We start from the raw sequence: 20,785 nt of genomic DNA on the forward strand, positions 1-20,785 counted from the left end.
TAGGATGTGGGGATTCATGGTGCGATGCTAGGATTAAGAGTAGCCTGGATAAAATAGGAGGGGCTGCATTCGGCCTTGCTAGCTGCTTCCTGTTGCTGCTGCTGCTTGTCTTCTGCTCTGCGAAGCCCCTCTGCCATGCCACCTTGCCTTGGAGCCATCCACCTATGGACTGAAACCTCTACCAACGGAACCAGAACCAAATAAACCTTCCCTCCTTTAACTTTGGGTGTCAGGTATTTTGTCTCAGCCATGAGAAAAGCTAAAACAGTGGGCTAATTACTAGAAAATATGTGTCAGAACTTAGATTAGCTCAGCTTTGACTTTAGGGTGGGATGCTTCGGTGGAGTCCCAAAGATTTTGTGTTCAAAGTCAAATCATTATGTACTAAAATTATTTTTTATTATCTGGGCATAAAGAAATGAGATGCTAGTCTTAAAGCCATTTGTATAAAAAAAAAAATCTTACATTTTCTTAATATACATGTTAGAGAAAGATCTGTCTTCTCTCACTGCAGAGTTCCTCTTACACAATAAATATGTAACCAGATACACTATTCATTTTTTTGTTTGTTTCTTGAGACAGGATTTCGCTATGTCATCTAGGCTGGCCTTGAACTCATGGGGATCCTCTTGCCTCAGCCTTCCAAGTGGTAAGATTACAGGCATATGCCACCACGCTCAGCTAGAGATACATTATTTTTGATTTGTGAAATAATTGAGCTCCAGAATAATTCAGTGACTTTCTAAAAATCAAAAATGTGAGTATATATTAAATAAATCAACATTAACAGTGATAAAATATACCTTTATTTACTTGAGTCAGAGGGTAGTAAAAAAAATTATTGCTAAAGTAGGTATCAGGCAAACAGAAAGGTGCTTTAGAAATCCAGTTACCTTTGAATTTATTTAAACTAAAAGGAAAAGGTCATCATGTTTTTCATGCAATACATACTTGGTTCTTTAAATAACAATTGTGACAAACAGCAGAAAGAATTAAGGATTGCTACACTTGTGACCCGTACAAAACACCAACATTTTGGGTTGTACATAATTAAAGAAATACCTCACTTTCAAAATACTGTAATAGCCAATACATAGAGGCATGCCTTAGGTGGCCATAGGAATGCAGTTTAGAAAAGAAAAAAACAAATCACACCAGAACTATACAATTTCTTTAAAATCACTGAGCAAGAAAAGCAACATTGAACTTTCACACTGATTTTACACAACTTCTATACAGTACCTTGACTTAAATCCAAGAGCAAAAGTTAAGACTCTCCTCCTCTATTTTTGGTAAACAACTGTATGGTAAACTAGGATGACTTTTCCCCCTGGATTTTACCTGGGAGTGCCTGTTTTATATTTTATTTAAAAGAGGGCAGGTTTGGCACTTTTATACTGATGTCACCAATGTTAATATTCCTTGGTATCTCAGGAAGATTCATATTCTTTACAGCTGATACAGCACGGGCTGGAGCTCCTGCTAAGCCAGCCTGCATATAGAAGTAAATAAAAAAAAGAAAGAAAATGTATAACTCAGGTGTAGCTCATCATAAAACACTTACAAAGGAAAACAATAATAAAGAATTTTTACATAAGCTTAAGAGACCAGATGGTATTTTGAATTGGCATGAGATGGTTACTCTGAGATACTAATCTATAAAGAGAAAAAACTGACACATTAAAAAACAGTGAATACATGCAATAACAATGTAGGATTCAAATACAAATTGTGTACTACACAGTTATCACACACAATATTCATAAGACAAAAACTAAGTTTTTACCTATATCTTGATTTGATATATAATATGAACACAGGCATAATTTATATTAGTTTCCTTATTAAATATCTCATGTAGCAATTATGACAGATTTTTTTCTTTTAAAATGGCATTATCAATATGTGCTATGAAATAAAAAACTGAAAGTAACAGATAATACTTATTTAGTTTACTTATCCAGGGTTAAACCCTTAAAACATTTCAAAACAGTAAAATTAGTTTTTTAAATTGTAGGGGCTCTAAAATTTTTAAAGAAAGGTCTAGAAAATTTTTTAAAAATCAGGCTTTTAAGTGAAGTTTCAATCCAAAGAGAATGGATCTACTTAAAGATGAAACTGTAAGATCATTCCAACTTTTTTAATCCACTAGTGAAAATCTACTTATTAAAATTGCTTTGTCACTTAAAATAGATATAACAACATGTGTTCAGTTTATAGTTTACAAATTTAGAAAAAGAAGTACATACATAAATAAACTAATATTTCCAGTAAGTACCACTAGTGCATAATATTTGACTTTCCTCTTAGTTGGAAAAAATTTTAATTCGTGAAATAAATTTGGAATAAAATATGCTTAAAAGAACATACATAACTTTTCTGAAATAGTTAATATCAATAGACTTCATACTCAAGATTTAATTTATACCTCAATAAGATTTCATCGCTTTATATAAAGAAAAAGAAAAAAAAGAATTTCATCACTTTTTATATAATAAACAAGCCAACAAATACATCTGCATTCAGTGGCATTATCTTGCACCAAAGTAGACAAGTAATAAAAGCAAATTTTCCATTTGTTTAGATTATTAATATGAGTATCTGTAAAATTAGAAATCTGTAAAATTAAAGTCCTTTTTCAAAATTTGTTTTTTCTTTATGTAATCCTACCTCTTTTGTTAATTAAAATATTAATAATAATAAAGCTGTTACCTGAGAAAAATCTTGACTGATACAAAATAGGCCAGTGTAAACTATTTGCTGAATAAAGGATACAAACATTGTTAAGCAATGAAATAAAAGCCACGGATTATCAATTCTGAATTGGAACAGAAAAACTGGTAAAATAGTATTAACAGATATGGTCCACATAGGCAATGGGAAGGGTGACATGAATGAAAAACTCCAAACCCAAAGAAAGACCAGAGAGGGCTGGAGAGTTCAATTTTTATAATTTAATGGAGGTTAGTTGTTTCTGATGACTTCTACATTTATACCTACCTGAAGCAATGAAGTTTATGTTATATCTTACTTCCCTCCTGCTCCCTCAAAAGATATTAAAGATATAACTGAGTATTATTTAGGGTGGCATGTACCATATTAAAAAGGTTCTTTAATTTGATCATTTCAAATTAAAGGTCTAGATACCAAATTTTAGAATGGTTTGGGATCAATTAAGAATCCAGTTCAAAGAGGTTTACCACCTTGTAAGCTTACCAGAAAGTATGTTGTCTGACAAGGGAATTAAACTTATTTTACACAATTTCAGACATACTGGAACTGGCATCACTTTTCTAGGTAAAAGGATTCTGTAATTTGTCTAACTAAAAGATCAATTTATACTACTTTCACTTTGGAGTTTTGATAAACGGTACAAATAAGTGGACTTCAGAAAAGTACTGATAAAATATTTAAATATATTTGAAAAGTTACAAATTCCAAGGACTTTATTACTTTAGAAAGAATTGTGTTTCTGTACATTTTACTGGATTGTATGGTTTACATTTATAAATAGTAAATATAAGTTTTTTAGTGTTAAATTAAATATTTGTCATAAAGCTTTACTTTCCCTAATTCCCTGTACTGGATACAGCTAAACAAAGCTTAAAGAAAATAAGTATTAAAAATGCACCCTGTTAAGTATCATTAGATTAAGTTGCTTCTTTTTGACCAAAGATGGTGTCGACCGTAGGCTGCTAATGAGAATATATGAAGTTAACAGAGCAATTGATTTAAATAGCATATATGTGCCTTATTATGTAAAACCAGAAGTTTCTAAATGCGCACAAAAATCTGTAATTCCTCTGAATGTAAGCAGCAAGCCATAGACATGCAAAGGATGGGAACTATTTAGAACACGCAAATGAATTTAAAGAGAATCAAATTATTTCTCAAGCATGTCCAATTCTTTTGTGTAGCATATTGTGAATTTAATTGGTTGGATATTTTAAAATTGTAATATGTACTTTAATGAAAAGTTTGATAAAGCTAACATTTTAGAAAATCAGATTCTGCTGAATATAAAATGTGAAAAAAATATGAGGACTATAACCAATAAACAGATGCTTAAATGGGGAACAATGCTTACATATAAAAACTATGACTTAAAAAGAAACACTATTTTATTCAGTTAACACCAGAATGGTTATAAAGTAAACTTCATTTTCAGACTCCCATGAAAATAAAGTCTGAAGCACTTTTATTGAAATATAAAATGTAAGAGATAATTTGCCTTTAGGAAATCCATTTGGTGGCACAAAAGGATAAAGTAATTTTTTTCTTGGTTAAGATTTTTTTCAGTAAAGATATACTCAAAGCAATAGGATAACTTTCACTCACACTTAACTTTTTCAACACTAAAATTTACCAAAATTAAGTTTACCTGACGTGTTAGTAATATATACAATTAAAAAATATAAAATAAACTATTCCTGAAAGGACAACATAGTTCTTAAAGATTTAAGATTACATAGTTGACACAAAACAAAAAATGAAGAATGAAATTCTACTGGAGAAATAACTTGTTTCCATCTATGTTATACTCAAGCACCACCATGGCAGGTAGATTGCAGCAATTCCACTAACAAAAACAAATATATGAATCCAAAGCAGTTAAGAGTGTGAATTGGATGGAAGAATGAAGTACAGTATATAAAAGAATGGTCATGTTTTCTCTCCCATGAGATTAAATAAATTAACAGAATTAAGAGAAAGAAAACAAAATGAAGTCTGCAAGTATACCAAAATGAGGCCAAACAGATAGAAGACTTATACAGACATACTCTTGGGAATTTCAAGCATTCAAATCACAAAGATAGTAATGGATGGATATGATTTGTTTTTTATTTCGTTTTTAAATTGCCAGACCCAAAAATAAACAAAATATGTGCAAGCAAAACTGAAAAAGCAGCATTGCTAAAATGTATTTCAAAGAACCTGAAAGCTCCCTTTTCCTCATGCAATAAGCAATTAACTTTCTGGAAGGGAAATGGAAATTAATAATCTAGTTATTTATTTCATGTAACTAAATTATCATCCTACCATCTTGAAATATTTTCATCAAGTTTGAAATATTGCATAATAAGATGGTAGTTGGAATAATTTGTACATAATAAAACCTTTCCTCACTCTTCCAACTGAAAGGTGCTAAATGCACATTGATAATTTTGACCTAACAACAAGTGAAAGAACATCAACATTAATAAACATGGAATTAAATGGTTTCAGACTCAAAATCTTTAACAAAATAATGGCAGATTTTGAATGCATGTTTTTGAGCAAAACAAAATTTCAGTATTTTAATTTCTGAGTGTGAGGCAGATTAACTTAATCTGGGGATCGGTAACAGGCTTGTTCTTTGCTTTAAAGGCAGTACTTCAATGCAATTATACACACATTAAAATGTTGATGACAATTTCCTAGTGAGCAAGAACTACAGCATTTTATAAACAATTTTATCAAATTTAGGATGTTTAAAAATTTTTAAATTTTAAAATGTCTACTCATTATCTTTGGTTATACTTTTAACTTTTAACAAGATTTGTCTGTGTGAAACACATGGACTAATGACATTCATGAATTTATTACAACTAGTTTTGATCATTACAAGTGACCTCAACATAATTTTGTAGAAGAAAAAATAAATGTGTATAATAAATGTGTATGTCAACGTAGAGGGGGAGAAATCAACTCATGACTTCTCACACCTTACAGCCAGTTTTTGTATTCTATACTCTTTGAAAATAGATACATCATTTTTTTTTATAAAGCCGATTACTAGTTCTAGAGACAGAAGTAAATAGACTCATGCGGTTGATGGTTCCTCTGCTAGAAAATAGTTTAATATAAACTAAATACTGGAACATAGAAACTGGCAGTGATCTCCATCAACACAATGAATGAGATCACTATGTATTTTCCATACCAAGGGTAAAGAAACATGGTACAGGAATCAAAAAATGGCACCCTAGCTTCTCTATATAGCCCATAAATCTCAGAATAAGATATTATAAAGTTAATTGTATATTGCTATTTTTCAAATCCAGAGAATAATATCCCAAATTCTTAGTGATATTTTTCTAATTACTAAAGTGGGTAATTGATCTTGTTAAGTTATAGATTTTTTTTTTCCTTCCACAGGATTCAAATTTTTACCTGGAAAATTTTAATTTGAAGCTTATAAGCATTTTTACTCTTTTCTAAGGTGGCTTTGTTAAATAAAAAACTACTTGTTACCATCTAGGTGGAATTTTAAAAAAAGAATTCACTGTGAACTTATGGTATGAAAAACACAGAAAAACAGAAAAAAAATTTATAAAGCTAAAAGTCTATTAAAAACATTTCCAATATTTGCCAATATTGTTTGCAAAATTATTCGAGTTTTACAACATGTGACTGATCCTGATTCTGACATATTTAGATGTCAGAAGGTTTGCTACAGTAGAAATTCATTAAATTTTGGTCATTATATTTGTTTTTAGACAATTTAATTCTTTTAGATTCTGATCTTCCATTTTGTTGGCCATTATTAAAATGCACCTGGCAGGTCAAAACTGTAAAAGCAATTCTGTTAAGACTTTGGAACTGAAAACCATTTTGAAGTGGAGTGTGTACTATTTAAGTCATTATTCTAACCCTTTACTACTTCCCATCTTGTATGCAGAACTCTAAAGGTTCAGTTTTTAGTTTTTAAATTTACAGATTCCAAAATCCAGTAGATGGTTTTATGTTAGAATTCTAATTTAGAGACAGAAAAAAAATTTAATTTAGAAATGGAGAGTTAATTAAGATTGGTTCTGCTATATCATGCTCAAAATAAACTAAGTTTTTATATACAAAGTATATTGTCATTTGTACAATCTGTCAGTTAAATGACAATTTAAAAAAAAACAACAAAAATTTAAACTTTCCTTTTACAATGCAGGCAGACAAAACAGAACAAACATGACATCAATGATATACTACTAAAATACACTAAGTCCAATAAATGATGAAGAAACTACAGGAGAAACTAGAATGAAAAATAGGCTACAGGGACTATATGGGTTCATTAACACAAAGAATTTTTGAGTCTGGCCTAAATAATTAATTGCCTTTGACATCATTTTGCTTTCCCTTTGTTAAAGTACATTTTTCTCAAAGTCAGCAATACCTTGTCTACCTGTCCTGTCTGGGAGACTGAAAGATAAAGGTCTGTAAGAGAGAAGAATGGAAAGAGCTAAAAAGATCAGGATGTTCAGAAAAAGAGGACTGACTTTTAAAAAGTAGTGACTAAATTCAGACCCATTTATCCATCTTAAAAATAACATGAAATATATAAAAGCTAACAACTCTTCCCAACCGCCCTCCTCTATCTCCACCCCCCTCGCACCCAGGGAGTCTTATTTTTAGGCAGATTTGTGGATGCTTCTTAAAATTTCCCCCAAATCCCACCCATCTCCCAGCTCAAGCTCCCTCTCCCAAGATCCCATCTATAATAAATCACTTTTTCTACCAAAACAGACTGGAAGAAAATATATTCAAAGTGTATCTTTCTTTCTCCTTCCTTTGAAGATCTGGCAGATTTTTACTTGCATCTGTCTAGGTGTTGAATTTAACTGGTCACTTTCTCCCATCTCTGAAAATGTACTGCCTTTAACTCAACATAATAAAATCTTTGATTTGACAGGCACCTAGATAAATCCACGCATTTTAAAAGCTGTATCTTAATTACATTCAGACTAGGTTTTACAAAGATAAATGCTACTCCTAAAATACTGCTTATATGAAATTTAAAAATACAATAATCAATTCAGGAATGATATTCAGAATTTTAATTAAGTTTTTCTTGTGAAGTTTTGGCTTTATAATGTCTTAACTGAAATTTAGTAAAAGATTATTAAGTTTATATTTTGCTCTCAAATAATTTTGGATTAGTCTACAGTCATACCTCTCATAGATCTAACTAGTAACATGGAAATGAAAAGCATACAAAAAGTTTTGACACTTTCAGTAGACTTCCAAAGATACCTAAAATATGTGATAATTACTGAAAAATTACACAAAGTCAATATAATTTTCAAGACTGTTCCTTAAAATATGAACAGAACTAAATGGATTTTAACTCAAAATCCTATTTCATAATTAAAACAATATTAGCAGATAAAACACAAAGTAAAGCACCTGGAAACATAATTTTGTGGTTCATCCCCAATCTGATTAAAACATACCTTCCTGTAAGGCACAGGAAAAAACCCACTAATTTGGTAACAGATAACAACTGATCATACATGTTAAAAGATGATCAGTGGGTGAACAATTAAACATTCACCAGAATTCTAAGCTATTTAAATAGCACTGTTTCTGTAAAAAGAGTTCTTAAAGTTTAGTAATTTTATAACTATTGTATTCAGTCAAAAATAGGAATTCTGCATTTTACTGCTTGCCTGCCGGCCTGCCTCCTTCTTTGCTTTTCTTCCTCTCTTTTCTTTTTGCAATACAGTATTCTTATGCAGCCCAGGCCAAACTTGAATTTTCGACTGCCTCAGCTTCCCGTGTGCTGAGATTATAAATTATGTGTCACCATGCCTAGCTTACTGTTCTTTAGAGATAAGAAAACCTGTCACATTAACAAAGTTTTACTGGACAGTCAAAAAGGAAATATTCATAATGTACTTGTTTTTGCACAATTTTTTTGTTTTTGGTACCGGGGATCAAACTAGGGTCCTTGCGCTTGCGAGGCAGGTGGCGGAACCACTGAGCTAAATCCCCAGCCCATAATGTATTTGTTTTAGGTCCTTCATGACTTTTGTAAATAGTGCATATAGCACACTAAGGAGCAAACTATAAAAAGGAACACCACCAAAGGAAGGGGTCAAGTATCTGGAAATGTGAAAACTGAAGACAAACTGGTCAATGTATTTTTACTGATGATAACACAAATTCAGAAATGATCCATTCATTTTAGACTTATTATTAATGGATTATGTCATTATACCTTGGCATTTAAAAATCTATAACCATAAAATCTGCATATATTTAAGGTTATTTTAAGACTTTATGGCTTAGGGTTTACAGTTTATCTTTTATTCTACTAAACAATATGTTGCAGGTCAACTATACTAAATAATAGAGTCATTTTCCTTCTTCTTAAGCAAAATTTTCTCTATTAGCCTACTTTGTTTTCCCTTTCAAAAATCAGTATTTTAAAAGTTAGCTATAGAATATACAAAATATACAGTCATCGTTATTTGAAATAGTCCTAAATTTAAGCTCTTTATCATCATTGCAAGGCTCTCCTTTGGGAAATCAATAGGGATAGCAAATTGACATACAGGAAAGTGTTTTTATAGAAAGTTTCAACTGTTTCTAACCTTCCAATTTCAGATTTATTCATCATTATGTATTTCCTTCAATTCAATTAAGTGTAGAAATGTGTCAAATTCATCCTTTAAAATGCCAACAAGATAAAAACTTTGCGAAATCTCCTCTTGTAAATTAATGCTATGGTATTAATATCTTATTTTTATAGTAATTTTACCTTAAAACAACCATACATCTGAGCTCATGCTAATAATTGTGTATGTTTTTCCACTCTGAGTTGTGAGCATAAATAACAAATGTAACAATATCCTCAAATAAGGATAGAACTGAATGAGTTACCAAGATAATTCACCTTTTTAAAATCTGTTACAGTAAGAAACAACCAAAATAATGTCAACTTAAGTAGTTCAACCATATTCAGCCTAGTTCTTATAGCAAGAGTCATTAAAATTCTAAAGTAGCATTTTATATAATACTAAAGTGTTAGTGTCCTTAGTCACCCATTCTAACACTGAATTTAACAAAGTTAATCAAGTATGAAAACAAAATCTTTTTCCTATCTTTTTTAAAAAATAAAAAAATAATAAATGTATGTATTAATGTACAAAATTTGTGACTCAACTAACTTGTCAGTGACCTTTGGAAACGATCCAGAATTAAAAGATGGAGATACTGAATTTCTCTTTTCAATATACACTAAGACTAAGCACCTACTGTAACTTGAACATTACTCTCTCAATAAAAATTTAGGTTTTTTTCCTTTTTCTTGAAACAAAATATGGAATTGTATTATCCAAGGCAGTCACAACTGTGGTTAAAAGAATAAATAAAGCTATTTGGTGGTAATATTCATAGGACATTTAACATACTAAAATATGTATATTAAAAACTGAGTAAGCAATACTAGCTATACCTAGAGGGCAATATTGAATGACAAACAGTGAAAGCTACAATCATGCATCATTTATGATCATGCTTAGAACCTTCTATAACTAAAGCACTTGCCATTCTTACCTCAGATTTCTCCAGTTTATTTTGTGCATCAATTTGTGTAACAATTTCATTCATGTTGGTCTCCAATACCATCCCCCCCATCACCATTTCCGCAAGAATATTGTGAACCTAAAGGAAAAAATAATATAAACACACAAAGAAACTTCCCTATACAAAGTTTCACATTTCAGTAGTTTTTGTTTTACATATTGCTGTTATAAGTATCAACAGTAAAAATAATTTGGAGTGAAAGTTCATAATTCACTTTCATCATTGTGAAGCTGTAGGCCATTATGTAAACTCTTTAAGTCTTAGTTTAATGGGCTGAAAACCACAGATAATTGTACCTTCTCCATAGGACTGTTGAAAGATTAAATGATGTAATTCCTGAAAATATCCAAAACAAAGTAATTGATAAATATTAACAACAGTAATTCCTCCTTTATTTATAATGTCACTTTCTAAGGTTCCAATTACTTTGCAGTCACCTCTGGTCTTAATAATAGAAAATTCCAGAAATAAACAATTCATAAGTTTTAAAATTGCATGCCTGATGAAATTTTGGCGACCCAACTCTCTGTCTTGTTCAGGATGTAAACCATCCTTTTGTCCACTGTATCCACACTGTGCATGCTACATGTCTGACAACATCATGACTTGATGATCCAGGATCACTCAAAGTGAATGCTCCTTCTGACATAGCCTCAAAAGGTCAACAGTAGCCTAATGCTACATCACAATGCCTACAGCATTCATCTGACTTAATCCCATCACTCAAGCACTGTTTATCAATTTCATCATAAAGAAGAATAAATACAATAAGGTATTTTGAAAAAGGACCAGATCACATTCATGAATTTTTATTACAGTGTATTGTTAGAGGTATATTATTTTACTATTATTGTTGTTAACCTCTTATTGTGGCTTATTTATAAATTAAACTTGCACAGGTACATGTGTATAAGAAAAAATATAGTATAAATAAGGTTTGGTGCTGTTAGTTTGGATCTGCAGTGTCCCTCAAAGGTCCATGTATCAAAGGCACAGTCATCAGCCTGTGGTGCTATTGGGAGGTGGCAGAACATTTAAATAGATGGGGTATACTGGGAGACAGTTTCATCACTGAGGGCATGCCTCTGAAGGGGATATTGGGATCCCAGTCTTTTCTTACCACTTTCTTTGATTCCTGGCTACCATGAAGTGAACAGGCCTCCTCCTCTATCATATACCTCCTCCACCATAATGTAGTGCGCTGCTACAGGCCCAAAGGAAGAGGACTGAGTGATCATGGATTGACACTTCTAAAATTGTGAGCCAAAATAAACCTTTCATCTTTTAAAATTAATTATCTCAGGTATTTTGTCAGTTCTGAAAAACTAATTAATAGGTACTATCGATAGTGTCAGGCATCCACTGAACGGTCTTGGAACATATCACCCTTGAATAGGTGGAACTACTGTACTATTATTATTGTAACATCAAAATATAATGTCAAGTTTAACACTCAAAAATGACCTAGAAGGGGGCCAGGGATTTAGCTCAGTGGTTCTGCCACTTGCCTTGCAAGCTCAAGGTTCCTGAGTTCGATCCCAGGTAACAACAAAAAAAAAAACAACCAAAAAACAAAAATGACGTAGAAGGGTTTTTTGTACCAGATTCTTAGTCAACAATTATTAGGTTGCAATTTTATACTTATGGTACTTAACAAAGCAATGTAGCAATCTAGTTGTAAAAACGAATTTTCTTTTTTCATAGGTACTTTAATAGTGCTTTCACCTCTAAATTCTCTATACATGTAATACTCAAATTTTTATCATAAATACATCTGATAATTGGGGAGTAAAACATGATAATGAATAAAAATAATATCTGCTATTGGGGAGTAAAATGTGTAACTAAGATTTTAAAAATAAAGTATTTATTGGACAAAAATTAACAGCTCAGAGCTGAATTAGGTTTCACAGGATAGTATACTCAGCTATAATTAAAGTAATGTGAAACTACAAGTGGAGACTGAAATTAGATACAAATACTAACTCTATCAGTTATTACTTGTATGACTTTAAGCAGTTACAGCACCTAAGCCTGTTACCTTACCTACAAAGCAGAGAAACAGAATGCTATCTATAGAACTAATTAATATAGGTGCCTCATAGGGTTAGCACAATAATTAAATGAATAATTCATGTAGGTGCTTAGCACAGTACCTATTAGGTATTTTAAGATAACTCTTTAAAGGTAAAATATATATATTATTCAGTTTTCATTCTTTTATAAGATGTCATGCAAATGTAATTCATATTTTTCACTTTTTTTTATTAAGACATGTTTGCAGTACATGATTACATTTATCATGGGGAGTTGGTATATGTACACAACACATCTTAATTCTTTTTAATTCTCCTTCCCTTTCCATGTTTCTCCACAATTCATGACTTAAAAACTAGTCTATAATTATACTTGGTCATTTCAGAAATCTTTTCTTCATTTTGGAAATGTACATATTTTGAAGAAGGTTTACAAAAATTACCTTTCCCAGAAAACAAAAACGAAACAAGAAGCCATAGTTCTCTCAAAAATTAGTGATAAATATCATCACTTCTACTATCATGACTGCTACTAGACAGAATTTATAATATTTGGAGGCTGTTCTTATGGTATATAAGTTAATCCTCACATTAACCTTGTTACAACTGAGAGAATAAACCCAACTTACAAATATACAAAGTAGTATACCAATTTGTTGTCAAAGAAAAATAACTCCTATGACAGCCAATTCAAACCTGAGTTGATCCAGTTCTTTGCAGTGAATGAAAGCAACTAATATAGCTAATCAATTTTAGTCATAATCTACAGAAATGTGATTAAAGGTCAAGTAAGTGGTTGGACAATATTTTAAAACTACCTTATAAACACTAATACAAGGCAGGCGGCAGAACCACTGAGCTAAATCCCCGGCCCTTATAATCACTAATACAAAGACAAAAAGTGTTCACAAAGTCTGCTGCTAGTAGACAAGATACTCATTAAAATTTCAGTTTTGGAAATACAACCCTCCCCCTAAAAAAAATTCTCATGAGAAAGTATAATTCAGCTTCTAAAACCACAGCAACTTTCCTAGGTCCTTTGCTCAGCCTCCCTTGTGAGTTCACACCCTCCTTATCCCTACACACATCGCACTTCTGCCTTTCCAGAAATACCAACAAATATTCAGCACCTCTGTGCTACCTTAAACAGTGCTGTCTAATAGATTTACCACTTTTTTTTACTTTTCATTCCTTCAATACTTTCCTTCTTTATCTCAGACCCTGTTCTGTCAAAATATCCACTTTAGAGTTCCCATCACTGGAGATTTGCTGGGAGTATACTGTCTCATTGTTTCTTTGACAATGTATTTTGCTTATGTTTTTGAAGACATTTTTGTTGATTTTAGTATAGGTTGGCAGTTCTTTTCTTTGAACACACTGACTTCTAAAGTCTGTTGGTGCTACAAAGAAAACAGCTGCCAATCTAACCATTACCCCATGAAGGTAATCTACCTTTTATTTCTGGATGCTTTTGAAAGCTTTTTATGTTATTCAATTTTACTATCAATTGTCTAGAAACAGATTTCTTTTTTTCTTTTCTTGGTACCAGGGATCGAACTTGGGTCCTTGCGCTTGCAAAGCAGGCAGTGGAACCACTGAGCTAAAACCCTGGCCCCTCAGAAACAGATTTCTATGTATTCTGCTGTGATTCTTTTATCTCTAGACTGGTATCATACTAATTTTGAAAACTCTCAGATTCAGATATTGTATGTCTCATTCTTTTTCTTCTTCTGAAACTAATAATTCATTAGATCAACCTTACTCTATCCTCCATGACTATAAAATATCTTTCATATTTTCCACCCTATAATGTGTTCTAACCTTAAATTTATTGTAATGTCCAATGTAAACCCATCCATTAAAAATATTGTTATTTTTTCCTCATTTAAAATTCTATAAGGTTCTTTTTTCAAATCACCTAGATCATTTTTTATACTTTATCCAGTGCAGTTTTTTTTAAATTAGGACTTTTATTTATACAGCAATTGCTTTCTGTTCTTCCTTTATTGGCACTAAACTTTCCATCAACTTCTTGTGATGATTAATTCTAATTGTTAGCTCGAGATGCCTAGCACATTAGTAAAGCACACTGGTTGTATCTATGGGTGATACGTCTGGAGATGACTGGCATGCAGGGCAGCAAACTGTGGAGGGAAGACCCACTCTAACTGTGGACAGCACTGCCCAAACAGGCTTGAAGCCTGGGTGAAATGAAGAGGGAAAGGAAGATGTCCGGCTGTGTCTGAAAGCTCCATTCTGGCACTGTATTTATGATCTCTTACTCTAAGGCCTCCAGCTTCATGGGCTGACCAGCTACTAGGTCTCCATCATGCAGACAGCCTCTGCAAACTATCCCACCTCTGATCTTGTAAGCCTATCTAATAAGTCCCCTAATTATACACTAAAAAGAATCAGGACTCCCAGAAGACATAGCAGATAACATGTTTATAGCAGGAAATACACACACTCATGTGCAAGCACATAATGCTCTATTGATTCTGTTCCTCTAACCCTGGTTCCTCTAACTGGGCAACAGATGCCTCTACCACCCTCTTCTAATGAAAATACCTACTGTAGCATAACAGTACCAGCTGTGTCTCAGTAGCTGTGCTGAGGGATTACAGGAAGCAATTTGTGTTCAACCACTTGGCAGACAAACGCAAGGTGTGTGCATGTGTGTTGAAGTACCAACAGGTGAGTTTTACCCACCTTAAGCTTTGTGTTAGATTTTTGCGTATTTATAAATTTGATGTGCTAAGTGTTTCCTTTTGATTTTTCTTGTAAAATTACCCAATTCAGTACAATGCTGCATGAAAATCTGCTTTTACAACTTTGGGAAAAGATTGAAAATTAGTTATCACGTGACTCGGCTACTGTCGCATCAGTGAGATAAAGAAAGAAATGACAGAGAAGTATGAAGACCTTGATTCAGATGAGGAAGAAAACAATAAAATAAATAAATACATGACTAGTAAAAATGCTATAAAATGGTCACATATACCTGAATAATCCAATGTTAGAATTAAGTTGGAAAATGTTACCATGTTATTGCCAGGGGTGAAACCTACTGGAAAGAATGTCAATACTAATGTGAAAATAATTAACTGACTAACAGAAGGAAAGAAAACATTATTATTCATTAAATCTACTTCTACAATGACAACTACAAATAAATGTTTACCTTATAAAAAAAACAGATTTAACAATGTAGAAACAGTACCTTGTCTACATGGAAAATTAAATCCAGTTCACAGACATTTTCAAAACATTTGTCTAATGTTTCCACGAACACCTATGGAAAAAACAAAAAGGAAAAATGTTTTTGAGAACTGTGTAAATATATTCAAATTTATTATCTCTTATGCAGGCAATTCTTAACTGAGAACTAAAACCTTTCCAACTTTTCAAAACTGACTACATTTTCCTTAAAACTAAAACTATTAAATGCAGAATGAGTGAAAAAAGACAGTTCTTCAGGTAAGCTACTTTTCAGTACATAAGTACATAAACAAATTTTTCTAAAAAGTACTATACCTAGCTAGAAGTTCCAGGACCATTACGGTGGTATATCAGTTCACCAACTTAATTCTTTCCATAGTTCTGGTCATAATCAAACTGGACAAGAACCTAATCAAATTTTCTACTAAGATCAACATTGAGCCCAACTATTAAATTGGATTCAGTTTCCATCCAATTTAGTTTGTGACCTGAATCATGGAAAGAATTAATTTTTTGAGAGGAAGTGAACCTTCTGGGCTGCTGTACCACCACCCCCAGCACTGAGGAGGTGAGCTGGATGGGCACCAGCAGCACACCCAATCCCCAACTCCCACTGAAGTGAGAAGACATGTTAATAAGTCTCAAAACCAGACTGCCAGATCACCTAAAGCAACACTAAAAGGAAATGAGATGGAACAATTTGATACTCTACCACCTGGACTCCCTGAAGTGACAACAAAAGAGGATCTGGAAAAAATGAAATCAGAAATAATTTCTCAGATAACAGCAGAGATTGTGCCCATGGTACAAGACATGATTAATAAATCTAGAGAGGACACAGACAAAAAACTAGAGGAGCTGAGGAACATGATGGAATCCCAACATAGGAAACAAATGGAATCCATAAAATAGATACAAACAGATTTCCAGATGAAAAACTCCAATGAAAGTCTATGCAGTAGAATGAATCAACATGAGGACAGAATCTCAGATATAGAAAATAAGATGGCAATTAGTGACCAGGAAAAGAAAAATTGCTTTAAAATTATAAGGGAACACAAATCAATCCAGCAGCTTCTAGACGATGCAAAGAAGAATAACATAAGACTGATTGGAGTCAATGAAGAAACAGGAGAGTGCAGATGACATAAAAAAACTGTTCACAGAAGTGATGGCAGAAAACTTCCCAAGAAGGGGAAAAGAACTTGACATACAGATAAATGAGGCATATAGGACTCCAACTAGCCTTGATCAAAACAAATCTACACACGGGCATATAATAGTTAAGATTCCAGAAACCCAACAGAAAAACAAAATTCTACAATCAGTGAGTGAAAAGAAACAAATCACATACAAAGGAAAGCACATCAGAATCACAGCAGACTTCTCAACACAAACCCTCAAGAAGAGCTTGGAGTGAAGTATTTTAAGCCCTAAAGGGAAACAGCCTCCAACCCAGACTGATGTACCCTGCAAAACTGTCTTTCAAAATTGATGGAGAAAAAAGATACTTTCAAGACAAAGAGCACCTTAGGAACTTCATGAATACCAAACCAGCACTCCAAAAAATTTCAGACAAAATCCTAGGAAAAGAGGATTACAACCCCAGGAAGCCCAGCAGAATGAATCCATCAGGCACGACAAAAAATTAAATGAAAAGGTGGAGAACCCAACAAAAAGAAAAAGTCATGATAATGATAAGTCAATAACCATCAATGTGAATGGCCTGAATTCAACAATCAAAAGAAATAGACTGGCAGAATGGGCCAAGAAGATTCAGCAATATGCTGCATAGAAGAAACATGCTTAATTCAAAAAGAAACTCACAGACTAAAGGTTGAAGGGTGGGAAACAATACTCCATGCGACAGGAACCCCCCAAAGAGCAGCAGTAACTATTCTCTTTGCAGATCAATTGGATTTCAAATCAACACTGATTAAGAGAGACAAAGAAGGATACTACATCCTTGTAAAAGGAACAATCCCAGAGGAAGAGACGACAATCATAAACATAGATGCACCAAAGACTAGTGCACCCAACTATATAAAACAAATACTAACAGATATGAAAAATCAAATAAGCACTAATACAATAGTAGTGGGGGAAGTCAATACTCCACTGTCACAAACAGATCAACCAGACAAAAAATAAGCAACGAAATACTAGAACTCAATCAAACTCTTGAACAAATGAACTTAACAGATGTTTACAAAGTGTTCCACCCCACAAAACCAGAATACACATTCTTTTCGGCTGCACATGGGTCGCTCTCCAAAATAGATCACCTACTCGCTCATAGAACATATTTAAGCAAGTGCAAAGGAACTGAAGTTTTCCCTTGTATATTATCAGACCATACTGTGATGAAACTGGAGATCAACAGCAAATGAAACCGCAAGAATTTCATAAACACATGGAAACTGAACAACACACTTTTGAATGACCAATGGGTCACAGAGGAAATTAAAGAAGAAATCAGACAGTGGCTACAATTAAATGACAATGACAATACAACATATTAGAATCTATGAGACACAATGAAAGCAGTCTTACGAGGGAAATTCATAGCAGTGCATACTCACATTAGGAAAACAGAGTGAGGCCAATTAAAAAACCTGATGCTGAACCTCAAGCTTCTAGAAAAAGAAGAGCAGGACAAACCCAAAACTCATGCAAGGGAGGAAATTATAAAGATCAGGGCAGAAATCAATGCAATGGAGACTGAGAGAACAATATAAAAAAAGTCAATGAAGCCAAGAGTTGGTTCTTCGAAAGAATAAACAAAACTGACAAACCCTTAGCCAACCTTGTCAGAAAAAGGAAAGAGAAGGCCCAAATCCATGCAATTAGGAATGAAAAGGGTGAAATTACAACAGGCCCAGCAGAAATCCAGAGGATCATTAATATCTACTTCCAGAACCTATATGCCAATAAGATGGAAAACACAGAAGAAATGGACAGATTCCTAGACAGGAATGAATTACCAAAGTTGAATGAAGATGACCTAAAAATTCTAAACAACCCAATATCAATGAAATTGAAAATGTTATTAAAAACTTACTAAGAAATGCCCAGGTCCCGATGGCTTCACTGCTGAATTCTACAAGACATTTAGAGAGGAACTACTGCCATGACTGTTCAAACTCTTCAATTAAATTGAAATGGAAGCAATACTGCCAAAGTCATTCCTGGAAGCAAGCATTGCCTTGATCCCCAAAGCAGAGAAAGACAAAACTGAAAAGAGAAATTATAGGCCAATCTCACTAATGAAAAACATAGATGCAAAAATCCTTAATAACTTACTGGCAAATAAAATGCAGAAGATCATCAAGAAGATCATACACCCTGACCAAGTGGGATTCATCCCGGGATGCAGGGATGGTTCAACATATGCAACTCAATGAATGCAATACACTATATCAATAGAGCCAAGGACAAAACCCATATGATCATCTCCATAGATGCAGAAAAAGCATTTGACAATATCCAATAAGCATTTTTTATAAAAAACCTAAAAAAAACTGGGATAGACAGTCTCTACCTCAATCTGATAAAAGCCATCTATGAAAACCCAACAGCCAATATCATACTAAATAGTCAAAATTTGAAATCCTTCACACTAAAATCAGGAACAAGGCAAGGACGTCCACTATCACCACTCCTGTTCAATATAGTCTTGCAAACATTAGCCATGGCAATTAGACAAGAGAAAGAAATTAAAGGAATAAAGATAGGAAATGAAGAAGTCAAATTGTCATTATTTGCAGATGACATGACACTCTACATAGAAGACCCCAAGAATGCCACCAAAAGTCTTCGAGACTTAAATAACCAAATTCAGTAAAGTAGCTGGATACAAGGTCAATACACAAAAATCCATAGCTTTCCTCTACACAAACAACAGACTCACTGAGAGAGAAATAGGGCAAATAATTCCTTTCACAATAGCATCCAAAGAACTGAAATACCTAGGAATCAACCTAACAAAAGAAATCAAAGACCTCTTCTCTGAAAACTACAGCACTCTGAAAACAGAGATTGAAGACAATATCAGAAAATGGAAAGATATCCCTTGCTCTTGGGTAGGAAGAATCAACACAGTGAAAATGGCCATACTTCCCAAACTGCTATATAGACTCAATGCAATCCCAATTCAAATCCCAGCAGCATACTTCATGGACCTTGAGAAAACAATCCAAAAAGTCATTTGGAACAAGAAGAGATCTAGAATAGCAAAAGCAATTCTAGGCAACAAAGACACAGCAGGTAATTTCACAGCCCCCAACTTGAAACTATACTACAAAGCTACTGTGATTAAAACAGCATGGTATTGGCAAAGAAACAGACCTGAGGACCAGTGGAACAGATTAGAAGATGCAGAACCAACTCCAGACACACTCAGCCACCTCATCTTTGACAAAGGAGCCAAACACCCTCACTGGAGGAAAGATAGCCTCTTTAATACATGGTGCTGGAAAAATTGGGTTTCAACTTGCCAAAGATTAAAACTAGACCTGTATCTCTCACCATTCACTCAACTAAAATTGAAATGGATGAAAGATCTAAATATTAAAACAGAAACGCTGAACCAGCTGGAACAGAGGTTAGGTAGAACTCTTGAAGACATTGGTGTAGGAAAAGATTTTATGAGCAAGACTCCAATTGCCCGTGAACTAGCAGAAACAATCAACAAATGGGATCTCTTCTTATTAAAAAGCTTCTGCACAGCAAGAGAAACCACAAACAGTGTGAAGAGACAACCCACAATGTGGGAAAAAATTTTCACCTGCTGTTCCTCAGACAAAAAGGTCTACTATCTAAAATCTATTAAGAACTTAAAAAAATCAGACCTCCCAAATTTAAAGACCCAACCCCAAAATGGGCACCTGAAATGAACAGACATTTCTCAGACAAAGAAGTAGAAATAGCAAATAATCACATGAGAAAATGTTAAACATCACTGGTCATTTGAGAGATGCACATGAAAACAACCCTGAGATTCCATCTCACCCCAGAAACAATGGCTGCTATCATGAAATCAACCAATAACAAATGCTGGTGGGGATGTGGGGAAAGAGGAACACTGCTCCACTGCTGGTGGGAGTGTAGAGTGGTGCAACCACTGTGGAAATCAGTATGGAGATACCTCAAAGAAGTAGGACTGGAAGTCCCATTTGACCCAGCTA

At 33.4% G+C, this 20,785-nt stretch overlaps 1 protein-coding gene across 4 annotated transcripts in view; it reads right to left on the reverse strand.

Annotated features, from left to right (window-relative positions):
• Window positions 1-783: 783 nt before the first annotated feature.
• Window positions 784-20,785, reverse strand: part of Ap3s1 (adaptor related protein complex 3 subunit sigma 1) — a 66,104-nt gene continuing 46,102 nt past the window's right edge. Inside the window, exons 4-8 of one of the 4 annotated variants that reach the window (XR_015444716.1) lie at window positions 15,601-15,672; window positions 10,315-10,422; window positions 7,151-7,191; window positions 2,713-2,760; window positions 1,354-1,492 (exon numbers count right to left, since the gene is read on the reverse strand). Coding sequence is in view for 3 of the 4 variants with exons in the window: in XM_087194690.1 (XP_087050816.1) it covers window positions 1,364-1,492; window positions 2,713-2,760; window positions 10,315-10,422; window positions 15,601-15,672 (357 nt within the window). In the remaining variant the exon portion in view is untranslated. Of the gene's footprint in view, window positions 1,493-2,712; window positions 2,761-7,150; window positions 7,192-10,314; window positions 10,423-15,600; window positions 15,673-20,785 lie in introns of all 4 variants that reach the window. The other 3 variants (XM_004836172.4, XM_087194690.1, XM_004836171.4) reach the window with 3 other exon arrangements.

Source organism: Heterocephalus glaber, unplaced genomic scaffold, assembly GCF_053883595.1.
Source record: "Heterocephalus glaber isolate CG9 unplaced genomic scaffold, H.glaber_assembly_v1.0 deba00001606, whole genome shotgun sequence".
NCBI lineage: Eukaryota > Metazoa > Chordata > Mammalia > Rodentia > Bathyergidae > Heterocephalus > Heterocephalus glaber.